The 18,690-nt window shown below is 34.0% G+C and overlaps 1 protein-coding gene across 3 annotated transcripts in view; it reads left to right on the top strand.

Moving 5' to 3' along the window:
• The first annotated feature begins 6,210 nt into the window (after positions 1 to 6,210).
• The window catches only part of LOC130820309 (ABC transporter D family member 1-like), a 36,455-nt gene continuing 23,975 nt past the window's right edge, over positions 6,211 to 18,690 (top strand). For 2 of the 3 annotated variants that reach the window (XM_057685630.1, XM_057685632.1), the window contains exons 1-6: positions 6,211 to 6,522; positions 8,300 to 8,400; positions 11,830 to 12,109; positions 14,629 to 14,853; positions 17,279 to 17,476; positions 17,608 to 18,062. In XM_057685630.1, the coding sequence (XP_057541613.1) occupies positions 8,339 to 8,400; positions 11,830 to 12,109; positions 14,629 to 14,853; positions 17,279 to 17,476; positions 17,608 to 18,062 (1,220 nt within the window). In that variant the 5' untranslated portion in view covers positions 6,211 to 6,522; positions 8,300 to 8,338. Of the gene's footprint in view, positions 6,523 to 8,299; positions 8,401 to 11,829; positions 12,110 to 14,628; positions 14,871 to 17,278; positions 17,477 to 17,607; positions 18,063 to 18,690 lie in introns of those variants that run through there. The other variant, XM_057685631.1, reaches the window with a different exon arrangement.

Genomic DNA, 18,690 nt, shown 5'->3' with positions numbered 1-18,690 from the left:
ATTTCTGACCTTAGTTTTCCGGCGGTACGGCAGTCACCGGGATACCACCGACGTGCGACGACGGCCACCGGAGCCACCGCCGACCGGCACCTTCTTCCTTCTCCCTTTCTCCTTCTCTCTCTCCCTTCCCTTTCTTCTTTCTTTTCGTGGGTATCCTGGGATCAAAACCCACCTTTCTCTTTTTTTTTAGTAATCATGATTTCTTTATTTTTTTTTATTTTCTCTTTTCTTTTAACCTTTACAATTTTAAATCTTATAATAAAATGAGTTAACTATGTTATTTAAATCCTTGCTCTTTTATACTACTCTTACATTTTTAAATTACATGTTTAAAATTATTCTTTTAAATAAAGTATATAAAATGAAAAGGAGTCTTTTAATTTATTTATTTTGATGGGTTGATCGGGGTATTAAATTGAGATATATTATTTTCTCGTGTAGACAGTGGATTCGTAGACAGAGATTATTAAGAGCGTACGTTGTCTAGGATCGCATGACAAGGTAATTCTCAATGTCCATCTAATTAGGACTATCCCATTAATATTATGTACTAAGTGATAATTAATGTGTTTAAATAGAATGCATGATTTTATATGACATTATTTTGTATGATATTATGTTTTATATATTCTCAAATTATATCTACTATTATTTTTGTCAAACTTGAATTTATAATTACTATTTTGATAAAATTTATATGATTATTTTGATAACGAAATTAGATATGGCTTAATTTGAAGAGAAATATTTATAATATTATTATTTTGATGAAAGTTATATTTTTATTTTAATAATGATTTTAAATGCAATTGAATTTGAGAGAAAAATACTATGATATTAATATTGCAGTTGAATATTGTTGAGATATATTTTCTTGCAAAAACCTATGATCATAAAATAAAATGTATAATGTATGTTTGATTATATGTTTGTGTGGTCGCGACTAATTATTAAAATATATTAAATCACGTAATGTGTAACACAAGGGAAATGAAGCTCTTATATTTGTTGTGATCCAAATATAAGGGTGATGAACAGGTTGTCCAATTTGGTTAGTATAGCTGCCGACAGGTATTATTATTTCTGATACTTGATACGATGTTTGGTCTTCCTTCTATTTGTTGTGATCCAAGTAGAAGGGGTGTGCACACTAGGGTTCCCTGAGACTACTTTGTTTGCCTTGAATTATTTAGGTTGACGACCTTTTGATAAAGTAGGTATAGGGGTAAAGCCTCGGCCTACTGGCGTTCTCGTTCCCTCAAATTAAAAATTGATTATGTGGTTGCCATTATTAAATATCAAATTAATAAATTGGTTTATGTGATATTATATATATTGTTTTCTCAAATTGTTTTTCTTTTAAACTCAGCTATATATTATTTTCTAAAATTATCTTCAATTTGATTATATTTTATTTTCTTAAATCATTTTCGATTTTAATCGTTTTACGGGATGGAGTTGGAATTACTCAATTTCCTGATTTTGGGAGTTTTTCCCTTGTTTTTCTTGCATTCTTATGTTGCAGGTTATTGATTGCGTGGGAATTATAGAGTGAGGATCACTTAGAAATATAGCTTTTATTAGAGTCGTATTTCAGTTTAAATTTTACTTTAAGTTGTTTAAATTTTATTTGGATACAGATTACGTTTCAGTCTCATCTTATGTTGTAAGACCCTTTGTTGGATTTAAAATTATTAAGTTATTTCTTAGTCGTTAAGCCTTACATTTATTTTATTAGAAATAGATGTGGTGGTAACACTCCCATGAGTAGGTTTTGGTTCATGTTTTTCATTAAAGGTGTTTTCAAAAGTTCGACCTATTTTGAGGGTGTTACAAAGGACGTAGTATGATGGCTTGTTGTTTACTTCATAATTTAATAAGGAAAGTGATGCCCACAGATGATGTAGAAGAAGAGAATATGAGTAATGACGATTCCGATAACGATTCCGATGATGAAGTTGAATACATTACTACAATAGCTACTTCTGATCGATGGACTAATTATAGAAATACATTAGCTCAAGATTTGTTTAATGCTTGGAGGGCAAGAGTTAGACAAGGTTTGTACTAAACGATTGTTTAATTGTTTGAATGCTACGTTTGCCACACAATCATACCAATAGATTCTTTAAGAACAAGATTCATACATTTCTAGTTCCTGATGCTTTCTGATTATTGTGCAGTGGCAAAATATAAATAATTTCACTTTAGTTTATATGTGTATTGCAGGTACTTGAAATTGAGGTGAATACCATTAGCCAAGAGGGAAGTAGTAGAGGGAGGGGCAAGAATAAGCGCTTTTGGACATGTCAAGAAGATTCGATGCTAATAAAGTATTTACACCAATTGTCTACTGATCCTAAGTGGAAAGGTGAGGGCAGTTTTAAAAATGGTTACATGAGTAGGTTGGAAGAGTTGATTAATGGTGAACTTCCAAGTTGTGGTTTGAAGGCTTTTCCACACATTGAATCAAGAATCAAACATTGGTCAGAGAAATACAGTGCACTAGCTGAGATGTTATCTACTTCGGGATTTGGATGGGATGCCGATAAGAAGAGTTTTCAAGTAGAGAGATCAGTGTTCGATGAATGGGCAAAGGTAAAGTTTTCTGGGATCTTTTATACATTACTTTCTGAATGTTGTGCAAAAGGTCTACTGGTATGTTTTTGTTTCTTGTTTTGGGTTTTGTAGATGGGGTTTTTGAAAGGTACATGCAAGTTTCGTGCCACTATTCAATGCTTTTGTACACTTCATTTAGCTTTATTGTTGATTTGTTCATTATTCAATGTACATGAGAGTAGGGTCTGTTAGGATTGTGAGCATGGACTGTAGCAGTCTACATGATTGCTTCAATATTTTATTTCTTGTTTTGGAATAGGTTCATAAGAAGGCTAAAGGATTGTATGGGGTACCTTTCCGCACTATGACATCCTTGAGGAGATTTGTGCTAAAGATAAGACCACGGGTGATCAAAGTGAGTCTTTTGTGGAAGCAATCAACTGCATAGCTCTTGAAGTTACAAAGAAGTCATTTTTCATAGTTAGTGATGAGTATGGATGCAAACGGGGCGGGGCGGAGCGGGTATTGGAATTACCATCCCCATCCCCATCTGTTAATGCAATCCCCATCCCCCCGGCGGGTATAATTTTTTTTCCCGTCCCCGCCCCGATGGGTTTGTATCTAAAATCATCCCCGCCCCACCACCTATCTGGGTATCCATCCCCGTGTAATACCCATTTTCCCCGCCCCACCACCCGTCAAATCCCCGCTTAATACCCATCTGTGCCACATATTTATATTCAATCCTTGTCTCAAACAAACGCATAACCAACGTCTCAAACAAATATACATGTCTAAAACAAAAGTTTTTCAACATCAACTCAAAATCATCCAAAGTAAATATAAAATCATCAAAACTAAGATAACAATTAAATATAAAATAACCAACAAAATAAAAAAATACACTAATCAAAACAATATTAAAACATACTAAAACTAAATTAAATTAAATTATCATTAAACAAAAAAACAAAACACTAGTTAATAAATAAGTAAAACAAAAAGTAAACATGAAAAAAAACAAAAACAAAATTTAAAATTTGATACTGGATGAAGCATACTTCATGAAAAAAATTGATTAGCTATCTATCTTCCAGGATCCACCCATTTCTAATACTTTACTGTTTGTTTAGATTATGCATCTTATGATTTTCATAATCCTTATCAAATCTCCAATTAGGCTCCAAAAGGCCAAATTTAGGGTTTTGAAAATAATTATTTTTAAAAAAAATATAAACCGGATACCGGGTACCCGGTTTCCCAAAATTTGTACATATTTTGAGGTGGGTATCTTGAGGCGGGGCGGGTATGGGGCGGGGCGGGGATGGGGCGGGTATCACCTAAAATCCATCCCCATCCCCATCCCCATCCCCGCGGTGGGTATGAATTTTATACCCGTACCCGCCCCATGACCCATCAAAGCGGGACCCATCCCCTCCCCGATGAGGCGGAAATGGGGCGGGTCTCCTATTAGACCCGTCCCGCCTGCATCCTTAGTGATGAGGAGGATGATGCGGATTCAAGAAGTCGGTCAACTACTCACTCTATACAATTCAAGAAGCGCTCGATTAAACAAGAGAATGATAATTGAACATCTTCAAAAGAACCCAAGCTCAAGGAATTGAAACAAAAGAAAAATCTTCAAAGTGATGTTGATAATTTGGTTTCTTCTCTTCATGAAGCTATAAGTAATTTCGGGAAAATTTTTGATAATATTAATGTTAATCTTGGCACGATGGCTAATGCGTGGGCCAAAGCCGAGGAGAGAGAGCAGAAGATGGATGAAAAATTGAATAAAGTCTTGGAAGAGGTTATGAAATTAGATGGCATCTCACCCTCTGAAGCTTTGCTGAATGAAAAATTGCTGAAGAACACAAGCTTCGCATCTTTTATCAAGCTCATTCGAACCTCAAGAAACAATATGTGCTCGATCTTCTTAAGAAAAAGTGAAAGTGGTCTTCTAAAAAGACATGAGTTGAGATGTTGTTATTAGTGGTTAAACTTGTAGTATGTGCTTGCAGATTATTAGTTGAATACTTGAATAATAGTATTGCAAATTGCTATGTTTGATCTTATTTAGGCTTGAACTATGTTGACTTTTATCAAGGAAATCTTGTTTTAATGTTTGCTTAAGTTAATTTTTGTACAAAAATGGACAAAATACCCTTTGCAGATTATTACAAAAAAATCAACTTATGTGACAAACCAAACAATAAGTAAGGGAAACGTAAACAAGTGTTTCCTTTATATTGTTATACCAAACAACATATAACCATAACCCTTACCTTTACCCTTACCCCTCTTTATTAATTCCCTTTCCCTTACATTTTCTCTTTCCATACCAAACATACCTTTAATGTTTAGGCATTAAGTTGGAGTCATTTGCCCCTGTAGAAACAAGAAATTTGAAAATTATTAGTATCTTGCATCGATCCTAAAGTGAACAAGCAAGATATCAAGTAATATTATCTGTCGTGATTTTTTGACAATTGTGATGGTTTTGCGATGGAATATGTTTTTGTCCCAGGTATTATAATATTGAGATGAAAATGGCGACAGAAAACAATGTCGTAATAGTTTAAGCTAGCAATAGACACGTTCATCGCCTATGTCATCACAATTTCCATTAGCATTATGACGACGACAATGTTCGTCGCAAGATCCATTGCAATTTTGAATTTTAAATTTACGACGGAATTTTTCGTCGACGGAAATTGTGATGAAATCTATTGTCACCATTTTTTGCGAGGAATTTTCAATTTCGACGACGAACTTTTCCATGTCCATTGCAAAATTTTTTGACCCTTTTTAATATTGTACTTCTGAAATATGAAAATCTATGACCCTTTTAAGTATTGATGTCTTGCTCGCGCTGTTTAATATTTAACTATTTAAAATCTAATATCTCTTACTTAATTCTATAAATCTGCATGTTTATGCATAATTAATTAACTTTTATACATCAAATCATAATAATTATACTTTGGTAAATCATTTTAAAATTGAATGTTAGCACTAAATTGTTTTTCAATACCAAAGTAGAATATATCAAGGGAAGCTTATGCTAGGCGGTAGCTCCTCCTCTCATTAAACTTGCTACATCAAATTGTATGAATTAGAGATGTTTATTAGATGTATATGAGTATGATACTTCTAAGATAATGACTTTTAAGTTCGTATTTGGTTAAAAGAAAGGATATGAAACTTAAATGAAATTGCCCTAATACTTTCCATTATAACTTACTTGTCAACTTCTATAATTGATATTGATAACCGAGTCTCAATCAACACTTAAATCCCAATATCAAATAAGATATTAAGACACATTTAGGGTTGTTTGGTGATAATTTTAAGTTGACTTTTGACTTTTAACTTATTGGTTAGTAAAAAGCAAAATAAAGTATTGATGAATGATTTATACGTCAAAAATGAAAAAGCTGACTTTGTTAAGTTTTTTCAATGACTTTTGACTTGCTAGTTCAAAATCTAACAAAAACTATAATTTGTTAATACTTTCAACTGATCAAACAATCCAACAAAAGAGTGAACAACAAACAAAATTATTAAAATCAAAATCTAAATGGAAAATCAAAATGTAAAGGTTATATATATTTATTTATTGTTGAGGCATTTTCAAATATGCCCCGACAACCGTTCGGGTTACGAAGTTTACACGGAAATGATGAATGAAATTTCATGCGGGCATAACCGCATAAGGATTAAGCACTGTGTTAACTGATAATTAAAGTCGACTGTCTTTATCGACTTCTGTATTCGTCGTTTTAAACACAATTAAGATCACCAGACTGATGTACACAAATTCATTCGTTTCTTCTCTTCAATTTCTATGTCCTGTAATTTGGGGCGAAAAACTCCAATTCATGATTTCTCTTTTATTTAGTCGAGGTTTCTTCTCCTATTTCTCCAATTCTCTAAGCTATCTGTTCTTACTGTATCTCTGAGGTCAGTTCTTTCTCAAATTTTAGCTGAAAATAGTGATTATTTTGTTTGATTGTGAGCTTCCATTCCTTTTCTATTTTATGTAATGTTTTTCTGTTCGATTGTGGATATTAATTCTTGTTTTTGCTTTCGTTGTGTGATTACTGTGTCAAACTATCAATGATTAGATGCTCATTGTGATTTCGGCGGTGTTTTGTTAGTAGGATTCCGTTTGAGCTAGTTTGACAAGGATAAAATGAGAAATTAGGGTGAAAAAGTGTTTCCATTCTTTGCATACATTTCTCTCTAATTTGGAATTAAGTCAAATATTATTAACTCTTTCACCCCAAATTCTCCAAATTTTCCAAGACAAAAGAAAACAATGTATCATTTGCATTTTCCATCATAAAATAGTTGAAAAATGTTATCAAACACCCCCTTAGTGTATCGTCTAATGGTGATTACTTCAATATTTGATAAATTTGAAATGAAGACACGAAAAGGTTTAGGCATTGATTGAGGATAAGATGAATGACAATCATTTGAAATGGTTTGATATGTACAACTGATAAGTGATTGGAAAGGTTTAAAACTCAACAATGGTGAGTAAGAAGGTGAAAAACAAGAAAAGAACATGGCACAACAACGGAGGAACAAAACAAACCAAGCAAGAGCCAAATAAACAAGAATACAAGTGTTTGATGGTGTCCAACCTCCTTCCCAAAATAGATTATTTTTTTTAAGATTCAGCAAATACGTTAATGAAATATCACTCACAAAAGAATTTACCTTCTCGAGCTCTAAAGATCACTCCTTTAATGGATTTTTCATTCTGATACATGAAAGACTCTTTTAAGTATTCAAAATCGTATTTCTCTCTTTGTATTAGCCCCAAAAAACCTTAATATTGATTTACGCACACTTTAATAAGCCCAATAAAACAGTAGAAGAATCTTTAACAAGGACACATTATGTGTTCTACAAAACGTTAGGCTGTCCGGTAGTTGATTTTTTCCCCTAGCACAATGTGCTCGTTCAAGAAATATTGTTGGTTGTTCGAGCACAACGCTATAGTGCCTTGTGCTTTCTTTGATGCTCCAATTTCACCCCAACTCAATTCCTTTGCACTTCCATCACTTCCCTCAACGATGCAAGCCATTGAATGAGCTAGTAGGTGATTGAACACACCTCCAACACTTGGTAGTATAATACATGGCCTATCAACATCACTAAAGTATTTAAGAACCTATAAGGAAGACCAGAGATGACCTAGGGGCTTGTATTAGAAGATATGAAATTTAGATTTACAAGTTGAGGTGCTAGAATATTAAACTGAATGGAGAGCAATCACTAAGACTAATTTATTAGTTCACGTGGACAATCCTATTGTTTGGGATTAAAACTTCGACATTGTTGTTGTTAATTCATCATCTTGTAGAGTAAAAATTATGATTTTAATGGAATTTTGAATATCTTGTTCAACTTAGTAATGCCCAATTCACTAGTCCCGACGAATTATGATCTGAAACAAGCAAATTTAGGTAATTGTGGGATATTTTGGACAAGTTATGATTTCATACATACGAATTAGGTAAAATTGATTTGATAGACTAGAATATTTACATTATACACAATATATTCTAGCAATATTAACATAACAAAATCTAAATATTTTTTTCTATCAAATATATAAATATTCTACGCTATCATTGAGTTGTAATGGACATATCTCTTGATAAAGTGCCACTAGAAAAGAACAAAGGAATTGTAATTTAACATGTCTTGCTCTTAAAAATTTCAGGAGTACAAAGCTGGAGTGAGTAAAATTGATTGAGCAGTGATGCCTTCCCTTCAACTTTTGCAACTAACGGATCATGGCCGTAGTTTTCTTCCTTCTAGAAGGTGCCAAGAACTAATGTTCTCTCTTTCTATTTTTCTATTTGATGTATTTGTAATACTTCTCCGTGATGTACCATTAGCTTGCTGCTTTTACTCATTCCAAGAAGCTTTCAACCAATCATTTGGCTCATTATTCAAGTTTTGTGGTGGAAAAAACAATTTTATGAGCTTTTGTAAACCAAAAATCAATTCTCGCGAGGGTGTTCCCTACTCAGCGATGCATTGCACTTAGGCCTGAGTGTAGTGAAAAGTATGCAAAGATTGCTAGGATGTCGTCCAAAAGCGACTCTCCACGTTGCTCGAGTATGGTATCAAATGAGCAAATGAAGATTACTTATACTAGGACGTCGTCTATAAATGACATGCCACGTGACTTGAGTGTGCTGTCAAATGAGAAAGGGCACATCGGGTTTAAGCATAGGACGTTAAGGAAAGCCAAGCCTCTTAGGCTAAGAATGTGATCTTGGAATATTAGTAGCTTGATTGGTAGATTTTTAGACCTGGTACATATAATGAAAATTAGGAAATTTTATATTTTATGTCTGCAAGAGACAAAATGGCTTATAGATAAGGCCAAAATAGTAGTTTGAAAGGTAGGATTATATATTGTGGTGCTCGAGACAATATAGAAATCGAAATTAAGTTGGTGTTATTATGGATGAACGAACAATTAAAGATGTAATAGTGGTATATAGGAAGAACGATGGGATGATAAGAGTGAAAATTGTATATGGTAAAGAGATTTTGAATGTCATAAGTGCCTATGCACCACAAGTGAGAATAGAAGAATCAATTAAAAGGAAATTCTGGGAGGATCTCTATGATATGGTGCAAAATATACCAATGAATGAGATTCTCTATATTGGAGTTGATTTGAATGGGCACGTAGGGGTAGGGATGCAAACGGGGCGGGGCGGGGCGGGTATTGGAATTACCATCCCCATCCCCATCTGTTAATGCAATCCCCATCCCCATCCCCATCCCCGCGGCGGGTATAATTTTTTTTCCCGTCCCCGCCCCGATGGGTTTGTATCTAAAACCATCCCCGCCCCACCACCCATCTGGGTATCCATCCCCGTATAATACCCATTTTCACCGCCCCACCACCCGTCAAATCCCCGCTTAATACCCATCTGTACCACATATTTATATTCAATCATTTTATAAAACTAATAACATTATTACATAAATATCAATAACTAGTTAAAATACCAATCGACTAATCATTAACAACTTTGAACTCTTTTAACCATTTTTATGAAGACAAATGCGAGTTCGGACAAAGAAGATATCGCATTTACAAAACGGGAAAGAAAACGAAAACAAGCAAAAGACTTAAAAATATTTTGAGGCAGGTATCTTGAGGCGGGGCGGGGCGGGGCGGGGATGGGCGGGTATCACCTAAAACCCATCCCCATTCCCATCCCCACGGTGGGTATGAATTTTATACCCGTACCCACCCCAGGACCCATCAAACCGGGAGCCATTTCCTCCCCGATAGGGCTGGTCTCCTATTAGACCCGCCCCGCCTGCATCCCTACATAGGGGTATTTCGCAGTGGCTATGAAAACGCTCATAAAGGTTTGGCTGTGGAACTAGAAAAACAAATGAGAGTCCATTTTGAATTTTGCACTGTCGTACAATTTGTTGGTTGCTAATACATAGTTTAGGACAAGATATAGTCACATTATGACTTTTGCAACCAGAGTAAATGCAACCTAAATTGACTACTTTCTAACAAGGATTATAAATAGAGGTAGGTGCCTAATCTGTAAGGTAAGGTTCGTACAGTGTGTAGCACCCAACACAAATTCCTCGCATGGAGAACAAGGAAAATCACTCCCTCAGATGAAATAGAGAAAATATGCGAAGAATATCAAAGCTAAAGGTGGATGGGTTGTTGAAGAAAATGAATCTAAAGAAAGTGGTTGGGTCAGATGGTATACTTATTGAGGTATAGAGATGCCTAGGGACGATTAAAGCTACTTAGCTACTTGAACTATTCAACAAGATTTAGAGATTAAATAAGATGCCCAATGACTGGAGAAAAAAAACTATAGTGCCTATTTATAAGTGCACATGGTTTTATTGACTTGAAAAAACCTTACAACAAGGTACCAAGAGAAGTACTTTGGTGGGCAATGACAATAAAAGGAATTCTAAGAAATACTTGAATATAGCGCGATACATGTATCGAGAATTAAATGCGAATGTTAGGAAAAATGGAGGGGCAACATGATTTTTCAATCACAATTGGCCTTCATCAAGGCTTGCCCATAAGCCCCTTTCTTTTCGCAGCGGTCATAGATAAGATAACTCGATTGATATAAGGAGACGTGTCTTAGTGAATGTTGTTTGCTAATTACATTGTTTTGGTAGATAAGACCAAGATGAGGGTAAATGCTAAGTTAGAACAATGAAAACAAAAGTTTAGTCACGTGGTCTTAGAGTTAGTCGAAGCAAGATAGAGTACATAACGTATAATTAACACAAATGCGATAATGAGAGACACTATAAAGCTAGAGCCTAGAAGAGAAAAAATCGCTTCAAGTGAATGCGTTAAATGCGTTGGATTCATATTTCAGAGTAGTGGGGACATCCAACAAGATGTGACCCATAGAATTAAGTGTGATTGGCTAAAATGCAGAGCGACTATTGGATTATTATGTGATCGAGATGTGTCGTTAAATTTAAAGAGCAAATTTTATCGAACGACACTAGACCAACCACCGACGCTATTTTATGGATCAGAATGTTAGTTATTTAGAAAGGATCATAGTAGAAAAAATGAATATCGAAAATGCGAATGATTTGATGGACGAGTGGACATACCATGAGTAATAGAATTCTGAATGAAGATATTAAGAAAGGCTTTAGAAGTTGTAAATATTAAGGAAAAATGAAATAGAAACGTTTGAGATGGTTTGTGCATGCGCAAAAACGGGGTATTAGCCAACCGGTAAGGAAAATAGAAAGTTGGAGCTCGGGTTACTAAATAGGAGGGTAAGGAAGACCGATGATGACTTGGAAGACATGAGTGAAAACTGATATGAATGATCTTGACCTACAAATTGAGATGGTAGAAGAAGAATCCACGTGGAATCGTGGACCACCATTGAAATTGATGTATTGGTTCATGTGCCAACTCTAATCTTTTGGGATTAAGGCTCTGGCATTGTTGTTGTTCTTGTTGTAAGTTAGGACCTATATATGTGTAAGATATATTTTTTGCATTGACTTGTGAGGTATATATTGTTGTGTTGTGGATCGTGAGTTTTAAAGTGCAGATTAACCATCATGTTTGTTCTTTTCTTGCATCGTATTTGAGCTTCATTTCAATTCTTAAATCTTGGCCAACCATATTTTTGTATTTTTATTTCACTATGCATGCCAAATCTATATTCTTAATTAGACTTAACTATACTCTTGTAGGAAATCTTTGTTGCTGGCTTCTGGCATTTTAGTTGCAGGTGGGACTGTTGCGTATATGCAATCAAGATCCAGCCGTAAGCAGTGTGATTCTTTCAAAGATTGCAATGGGCCTGGTAGCTCAACTGAGGATTCTGAAATTGACAATTCTAGTACTACTATATATAAGGGAAGGCCACCAAAGAAGAATGCATTGAGCTCACTTCAAGTTTTAGTGGCCACTCTTCTGTCACAAATGGGTAGGAGGGGTACTCATGACCTATTAGCTTTAGTGTCTGTTGTGGTAAGTTTCTTTATGATTTTTCAGACCTTGACATGCTTGTATAACTGAGGAGTTTATGAACAAAAGCAAAACATATTTTAATAAAGAAGCTTCTTTTTGGGGTTGGCTAACACCATCTAAAGTTGAAAATGCTGTGAGGTTATTTTGTATGATAATGCTGCATTGCTGCTTAATGGATCACCTATTTGTGCTCCTATGAATTGCTTAACTCATGGTATCAAGGTGCAATTATTTTATGCCCTCATATTCTTAATGAACGGAAATATCTTGGGATACTATGGTGCTACTATTTGCTCTCTGGCGTTATAAAATATTTTGTCGGATGAAACATGACTAACAATGAAATTTTGTGAGAAGGTGGAGTTCGTATCACTACTTCGGATTTTGATATGATGGTAACCTTTGATGCTAAGAGATGAATCTATGATGCCTTAGTTTAAATGTCAAATTGCTTGGGTTTATTTTGGAAATGCGGCTTTTATGTATGCGGTATCTACATTGTTGGTCTTCAAAAAAGATAACAGTAAGTCTTTTATAGTCTTAGAGAGTGGATGACAAAGTGTCTATTTTCAACAGAACAATCACTTACACTATGTTTGGATAGTAACTTTAGAGAGAAAAGAAAGGAAATGAAGGGGAAGGGAGGGAAGAGAAAGGAAGGGAAGAAAAATGAAAGGGAAGAAACTCTTGTTTGTTTAGGAGAGAAGGGAAGGGAAAGGAAGGGAAATAAGAGTTTTCCCTTCAAATCTTTTCAACTTTGGAAAGATTAATACCTTAACAAAGAACATCCATCTAATCCCTTTAAATTCCTTCCCTTCCATTTTGTTATCCAAACAAGAGATCCTTCATCCTTCCCCTTCCTTTCCCTCCATATCCTTTCATCCCTTCCATTTTGTTATCCAAACAAGAGATCCTTCATCCTTCCCCTTCCTTTCCCTCCATATCCTTTCATCCAACCATACTCTTAAGGGATTATGAGGCTAAGTTGTTGGGCTCTTTGTTAACCTTTAATAAGAAAACTTGAGAAAATCATTAAAATTTGTTAACCTTTTGTCCTGGATGGGGGTTATTTGCATAGTTCAACGGTAAGAATATGAATATATAATGTTAATTTTCACTCCATAGTTTGATAGTGTAAGACCTATCTCCCAAGTTGAAAGAAGTTGAGATAAAGGGATTACAAGACATGCCAACGCCCAAACATTCAATAATTTATTTGGGCTTTCAAATAAAAGGAGATGTAGAATTGTATAAAGACCAATTGACTTTGTAACTTTTGTTACAAGTTTAGTCTTGTCAAGATGCAAGTGGAGAAAATTCATGTGTTATATTGGCTTGACATATTTTAAAACCTGCAATATAGCTTTGTCCAATGCACGCATAATTTTGTTAAGCCTCATTATGACTTCATAATATGTTTATAGACTCTGTGAATTAGAAACTCCCACATAGAATTGGTCAGTATGGTGCTATCTAAAATATGTGACTATTATATGACAATTACTATTAACCATGTAACATATTGTCTTAAGATCTCAAGCATCACCTCAAACGTTTAGTTGAGATGATTATTGACATGATACCAAAGATTACGCTCATTATTAATACTCTAAAGTAAGTGTATAATTGTATGGAGGAAGTTTGAATTTATTCAGGGAACTAGGGATGTCTGAATTTTATGTTAATAACATTCCATTACCCCACTACCATTAAGTGGCTCTCACCTCGACTGGGTTTGGGGATCAGAAGTATGCAACCTTACCCATGTAATAATAAAGAGGTTGTTTTTGATTGATCCTTGATAACAAACTTTATCTTGCATCTTCAGATAAACAAGGACACATGATTTCACGAGTCATTTTTTGTTGTCCGAATTTTATGTGAAGTTTTTAAATTGACGGTATCAAGTGTAGTAAATTATTCTGTCATGAATTCCTTTTGTTATGATGATGTAGAGTGTAAAGTCATTGTTTTATTATAAGCTTGAAGGTGAAAGTAATAACAATGCACAATGCTCTCTATCTCATCATTGTTTGTCCATTCTGAATTTTCATATATCCCAAAGAGAGTAATCAATGAGGGGATGTTGATTAATGCTATGTTTTTTTAATGTATATCAAGTTGAAGTTAATTGGATGACTGTATCTCGAAGGTTAAGATACCTTGGTTTTGGGACAACCTAAAATACATTGAACAAAGTGGATGTACAACAAAACAACAAAAATGCGACAATCTTAATCCTATAAAGTGAGTAAAGGAGTAAATTAAGGAATTTCTAACTATTTTCAATTGAATTCAAGAGAAAGAAAAGGAGGAGAAAGAGAGAGACGGTGCAAAGATAAGATCTTGAGAGAGTTCATGCTAAAAAGTGAATGGATTATTATATTTAAGAAAATTGAATCTACGTGTCACGCTTGTCCATGCTTTGTTGATGGGCCATTGAAAGGATAGGAAAGAGAGAAAGAAATATGAGATATTGTTTTGTCAAAATGCATCATTTGTTTCATTTCTTTTTGCAGATTTTGCGGACTGCTGTAAGCAATAGACTGGCCAAAGTGCAAGGTTTTTTGTTTCGAGCAGCTTTTCTTCGTCGTGTACCATCCTTTTTAAGATTAATAATTGAAAATGTTATGCTGTGTTTCCTTCGATCAACCTTGCATTCCACGTCAAAGTACATAACTGGGACCCTAAGCTTGCGGTTCAGAAAAATATTGACAAAGCTTATCCATACTCATTATTTTGAGGTATACATTATTTTGAGGTATACCTTTTATAGCTATGCTATCTTTGTTGCTCTACAATCAATATTGCATTTGGGTTTCTGAAGCTACTGCTTATTGATTCATTTAGTGTTTTAAGTCCTTTATCTTTTTATTGTTAGTTTGAGTAATGTTTTGATTTTACATTCATTCTTATGAACTTAAATCTGCTTGATCTTTTAAAATGGTGAACAATATTCTACCCTCAATTACTTTATAGTTTTGATGTGCAGCATTAATCATTAAAGTATTCCATAAATCCCAAAAGATAAAACACATAAGTTTCACCACAAGTAGTTAAATGATAAAATACAAGAAATGGACTAATGTGTTCAATATTTTTGGCAAAACTTATGTTTATTTTCCCTGTTGATAGTTCTATACCTGTATGCTAGTAGATAGAGGCAATCTATTGCAAGCATCATTCTGTCGTGTCCAAGTAATTAAATTGTAATTCTTGTATGAAGAACTTATTTGATTTCAGTTAAATCTTCTTGCCTTCTTGGGCATCTAATTTTATCTTGTTTTATCATTTTAAGGGGTAAACCCATTTTAAAGGAATTAATTCCTTCAAAAACATTCCAATTACTTTCCAGGAAAAAACAAGTAAAGAATATTAGACAAACCTTTTCTCCAAAAAGCCGATTTCTTATGACTAACAAGTGAATAGTAGTAAGCGAATACTGATGGAGTTTCTATTGTCCGCAGTCTGATTTCTTGTGAGACATTAATCTTTCCCTTGAATTTGGTGAACCATCCTTATATAATAGGAGAGCCTGATTTGTAATCATCTTACCATATCAGGAGTAATGTCAGGTTCGAAGTTTAAACACTGAGGGGCTTGGATAAAAAACATAGAAAATAATACTTAGGGTCGGCTCTTTACATGAACACCATGAGCAACGACTCAGGGCCGGTTATTTTGAAGGGCCTAAATTTTGATATATTTAATTTTTATTAATATATTAAAAAAGAGCAATAATATTTTTACATAGATGAAAAAGTGATAATGATCAGTTATTTGTTTTTTGGTTGGTAGATATAATTTGGTGTTTTTTCATCGATTATCATTTAAGTAACTAAGTAATGACATTTTTAATTTATTTTATATTTTAGGATATTACGCTAATAGGTTAATGGGTTGATTGAGCATATAGTGTTTTGTCTAATACATAAAATCAATAGTTTATGATGTGTCACTTAAAAAAGACGTAGTATTTGTATTTAAGAACATATTGTTTCACTTTCTCTCAGGGCCCCAAAAATGTCGAAGACGGACCTGATAATACTCAATGTATAATCCTTGTTAGGGAATAGAATTTCAGATTTGATACTAATTAGTACTTACAATCTAAGTTGTACCAACATTTTTTTTGGTATATAGTATGTCAGATTCATCATTGGATGCAATGTATAGTTTGAGCAAATCAAATTTTTAAATACATGCAAAATTTATCAAAATGATTATTTTCCTATTTGAAGAGTTGGTCTTTTTTGTTGAAGTAAGGGGCAACGGTCTATGTGCACTTTTAAATATACTGTACTATGAGTATATGTTATTTATTGTAAACAATCTATAGGACTCATGTTTCTTTCTTGTGGCAAGTTGGTCACTGTTATCTAGCAATAATACCAATGCCTTTAACCCAATATATAAATAAATCAAACAAATCAACTTGAGAAATCGTTGTTAACAAAGTATCTATTTGAGCTTATTATACTAATCTACAACTAAGAAATTGAGTTCCAATAATCATCGATGTAAATTCCTCTCTCCCATTTGTTTATGTCCGTTATATGCTTTTGTAAATTCCAATTTCCCATTTCAATTTTCTTTCTTGTTACCTAGATCATTTTGTGTCCTCTTTCTTTTCAAGCTCTTCAAAATTTCAATCTTTACTTATTTTCTGATCTTCTTTACTCATGACCAAACAAGCGTAAGCATTTCTGTTTAGTTTTATCTTGCATATCTATAATCTCAAGAACATTTCTTATGTCTCCATTTTATGGTTTTATCCTTTAGAGGATGTTCATTCATTGGCCTACCCTTATTTTCTTACAATTATCTTTTGAAAGCCCAATATTCTGGTGATTCTAATGGAATTTCCATTTCATATTAGTGGCATACCTATTGCATAATATTCTGGTCGCAACTCTATTTGAGCCAACCACGCTTAATACTATGCTTTACATCTTGATCAATACCTTCATTCTTTTGAAAATTGAGGCAAGGCACTTTAAATTCTTAAGTTGAATAAACATTTGTAATATGTTTAGCACCCAAAAAGAATAATTTTTGTACATTCTGAAAATGGAAACCTTATAATTTCATTGCTACACAAATATTGACAATGTACACCAATATGTCATAGATGTTGTGTGGATCTATTCTGAAGGACTTCTTTTGCAGAATATGGTGTACTACAAAATATCCCATGTCGATGGCCGGGTAACTAATCCAGAACAAAGAATTGCTAGTGATGTTCCAAAATTCTGCTCCGAATTAAGTGACCTTATACAGGAGGATCTTACCGCAGTTACAGATGGGATACTGTATACTTGGCGCCTCTGTTCATATGCCAGTGCAAAATATATCTTGTGGATATTGGTATTTCCAATTCAATCCATTTGTATTTGTCTAAATTTTATTCCTTTTTAGCTTTTTAGAATTATACTTAGCTCTTCAGCTTGGAGTGTGGAGATGCCAATTCTTTATGATGTAGCTTGTATCTGTTTCAGGCTTATGTATTGGGAGCAGGGACAATGATTAGAAAATTTTCTCCTGCATTTGGAAGGTTGATGTCTGAAGAACAACAATTGGAGGGGGAATATAGACAACTTCATTCTCGATTGAGGTCTCATTCAGAAAGTATAACTTTTTATGGGGGAGAAGCTAGAGAAGAGTTTCATATTCAACAAAAATTTAGGACATTAGTAAAGCATTTGGGTGTTGTCCTCCACGATCATTGGTGGTTTGGGATGATCCAAGATTTTCTGCTAAAATATCTTGGTGCCACTGTAGCTGTTCTGTTGATAATTGAACCCTTTTTCTCTGGAAATTTAAGGCCTGATAACTCAACACTAGGACGTGCAGAAATGTTGAGTAATATTAGATATCATACTAGTGTTATTACTTCCCTTTTTCAGTCTTTAGGTACATTGTCTATCAGCTCAAGACGTCTCAATCGTCTCAGGTAATTCTGGACTTGGTATAATATACCCAGAAGTTTTGTTTTTTCTTTTAATTCTTTTTTCTGTGTTTCTTTCTTGTTGAGTAATGAATTGTGTTTTGATCTTGTTGGGTGTTTTCTTCAGCTTGCTATTATTGTTGTTTTATATTGGTAAATTTGTCCCTGGTAAAGCTGCATATATGGAATATTCTGTTGGATTACTCTGTTTTTTATATCAAATGTAACCATTTTTGCTCAGTATCCCATAGTTTTATGCCACTTAACATTTTTTTATGATGAAGGCCTTAGATAATCTTGTATTTAATGAAAGAAAAGGAAGAACATTAATGTATCCCTATTCCCTACATATGGATGTTGGGATCAAGGCATTGGCATTGTTGTTCTACTCTAACGTATGGTTCATTTGTCTTGCTGCATTAGTTGTGCAAGGGATGAATGACTTTTATAGATCGGACTTAATGACTCATCCTTTCGCTTGTTTTCTGGTAAAGTGTTCAAGTTAAAGTCCTTTCCCTATTCATAACTAGAGTTTTCCTATGTTTTATGGCTACTAAGGAAAGAGAAGCCGTAAATATAATAAAAAGAACAGTCAAAAGAGTCATAGAGATGATGCTTTCTCTTTCTCATCTTT

Source organism: Amaranthus tricolor, chromosome 8, assembly GCF_026212465.1.
Source record: "Amaranthus tricolor cultivar Red isolate AtriRed21 chromosome 8, ASM2621246v1, whole genome shotgun sequence".
NCBI classification, from domain to species: Eukaryota; Viridiplantae; Streptophyta; class Magnoliopsida; order Caryophyllales; family Amaranthaceae; genus Amaranthus; species Amaranthus tricolor.
The sequence above is the reverse complement of the archived record's forward strand: the minus strand, read 5'-3'. Positions and strand labels throughout refer to the sequence as shown.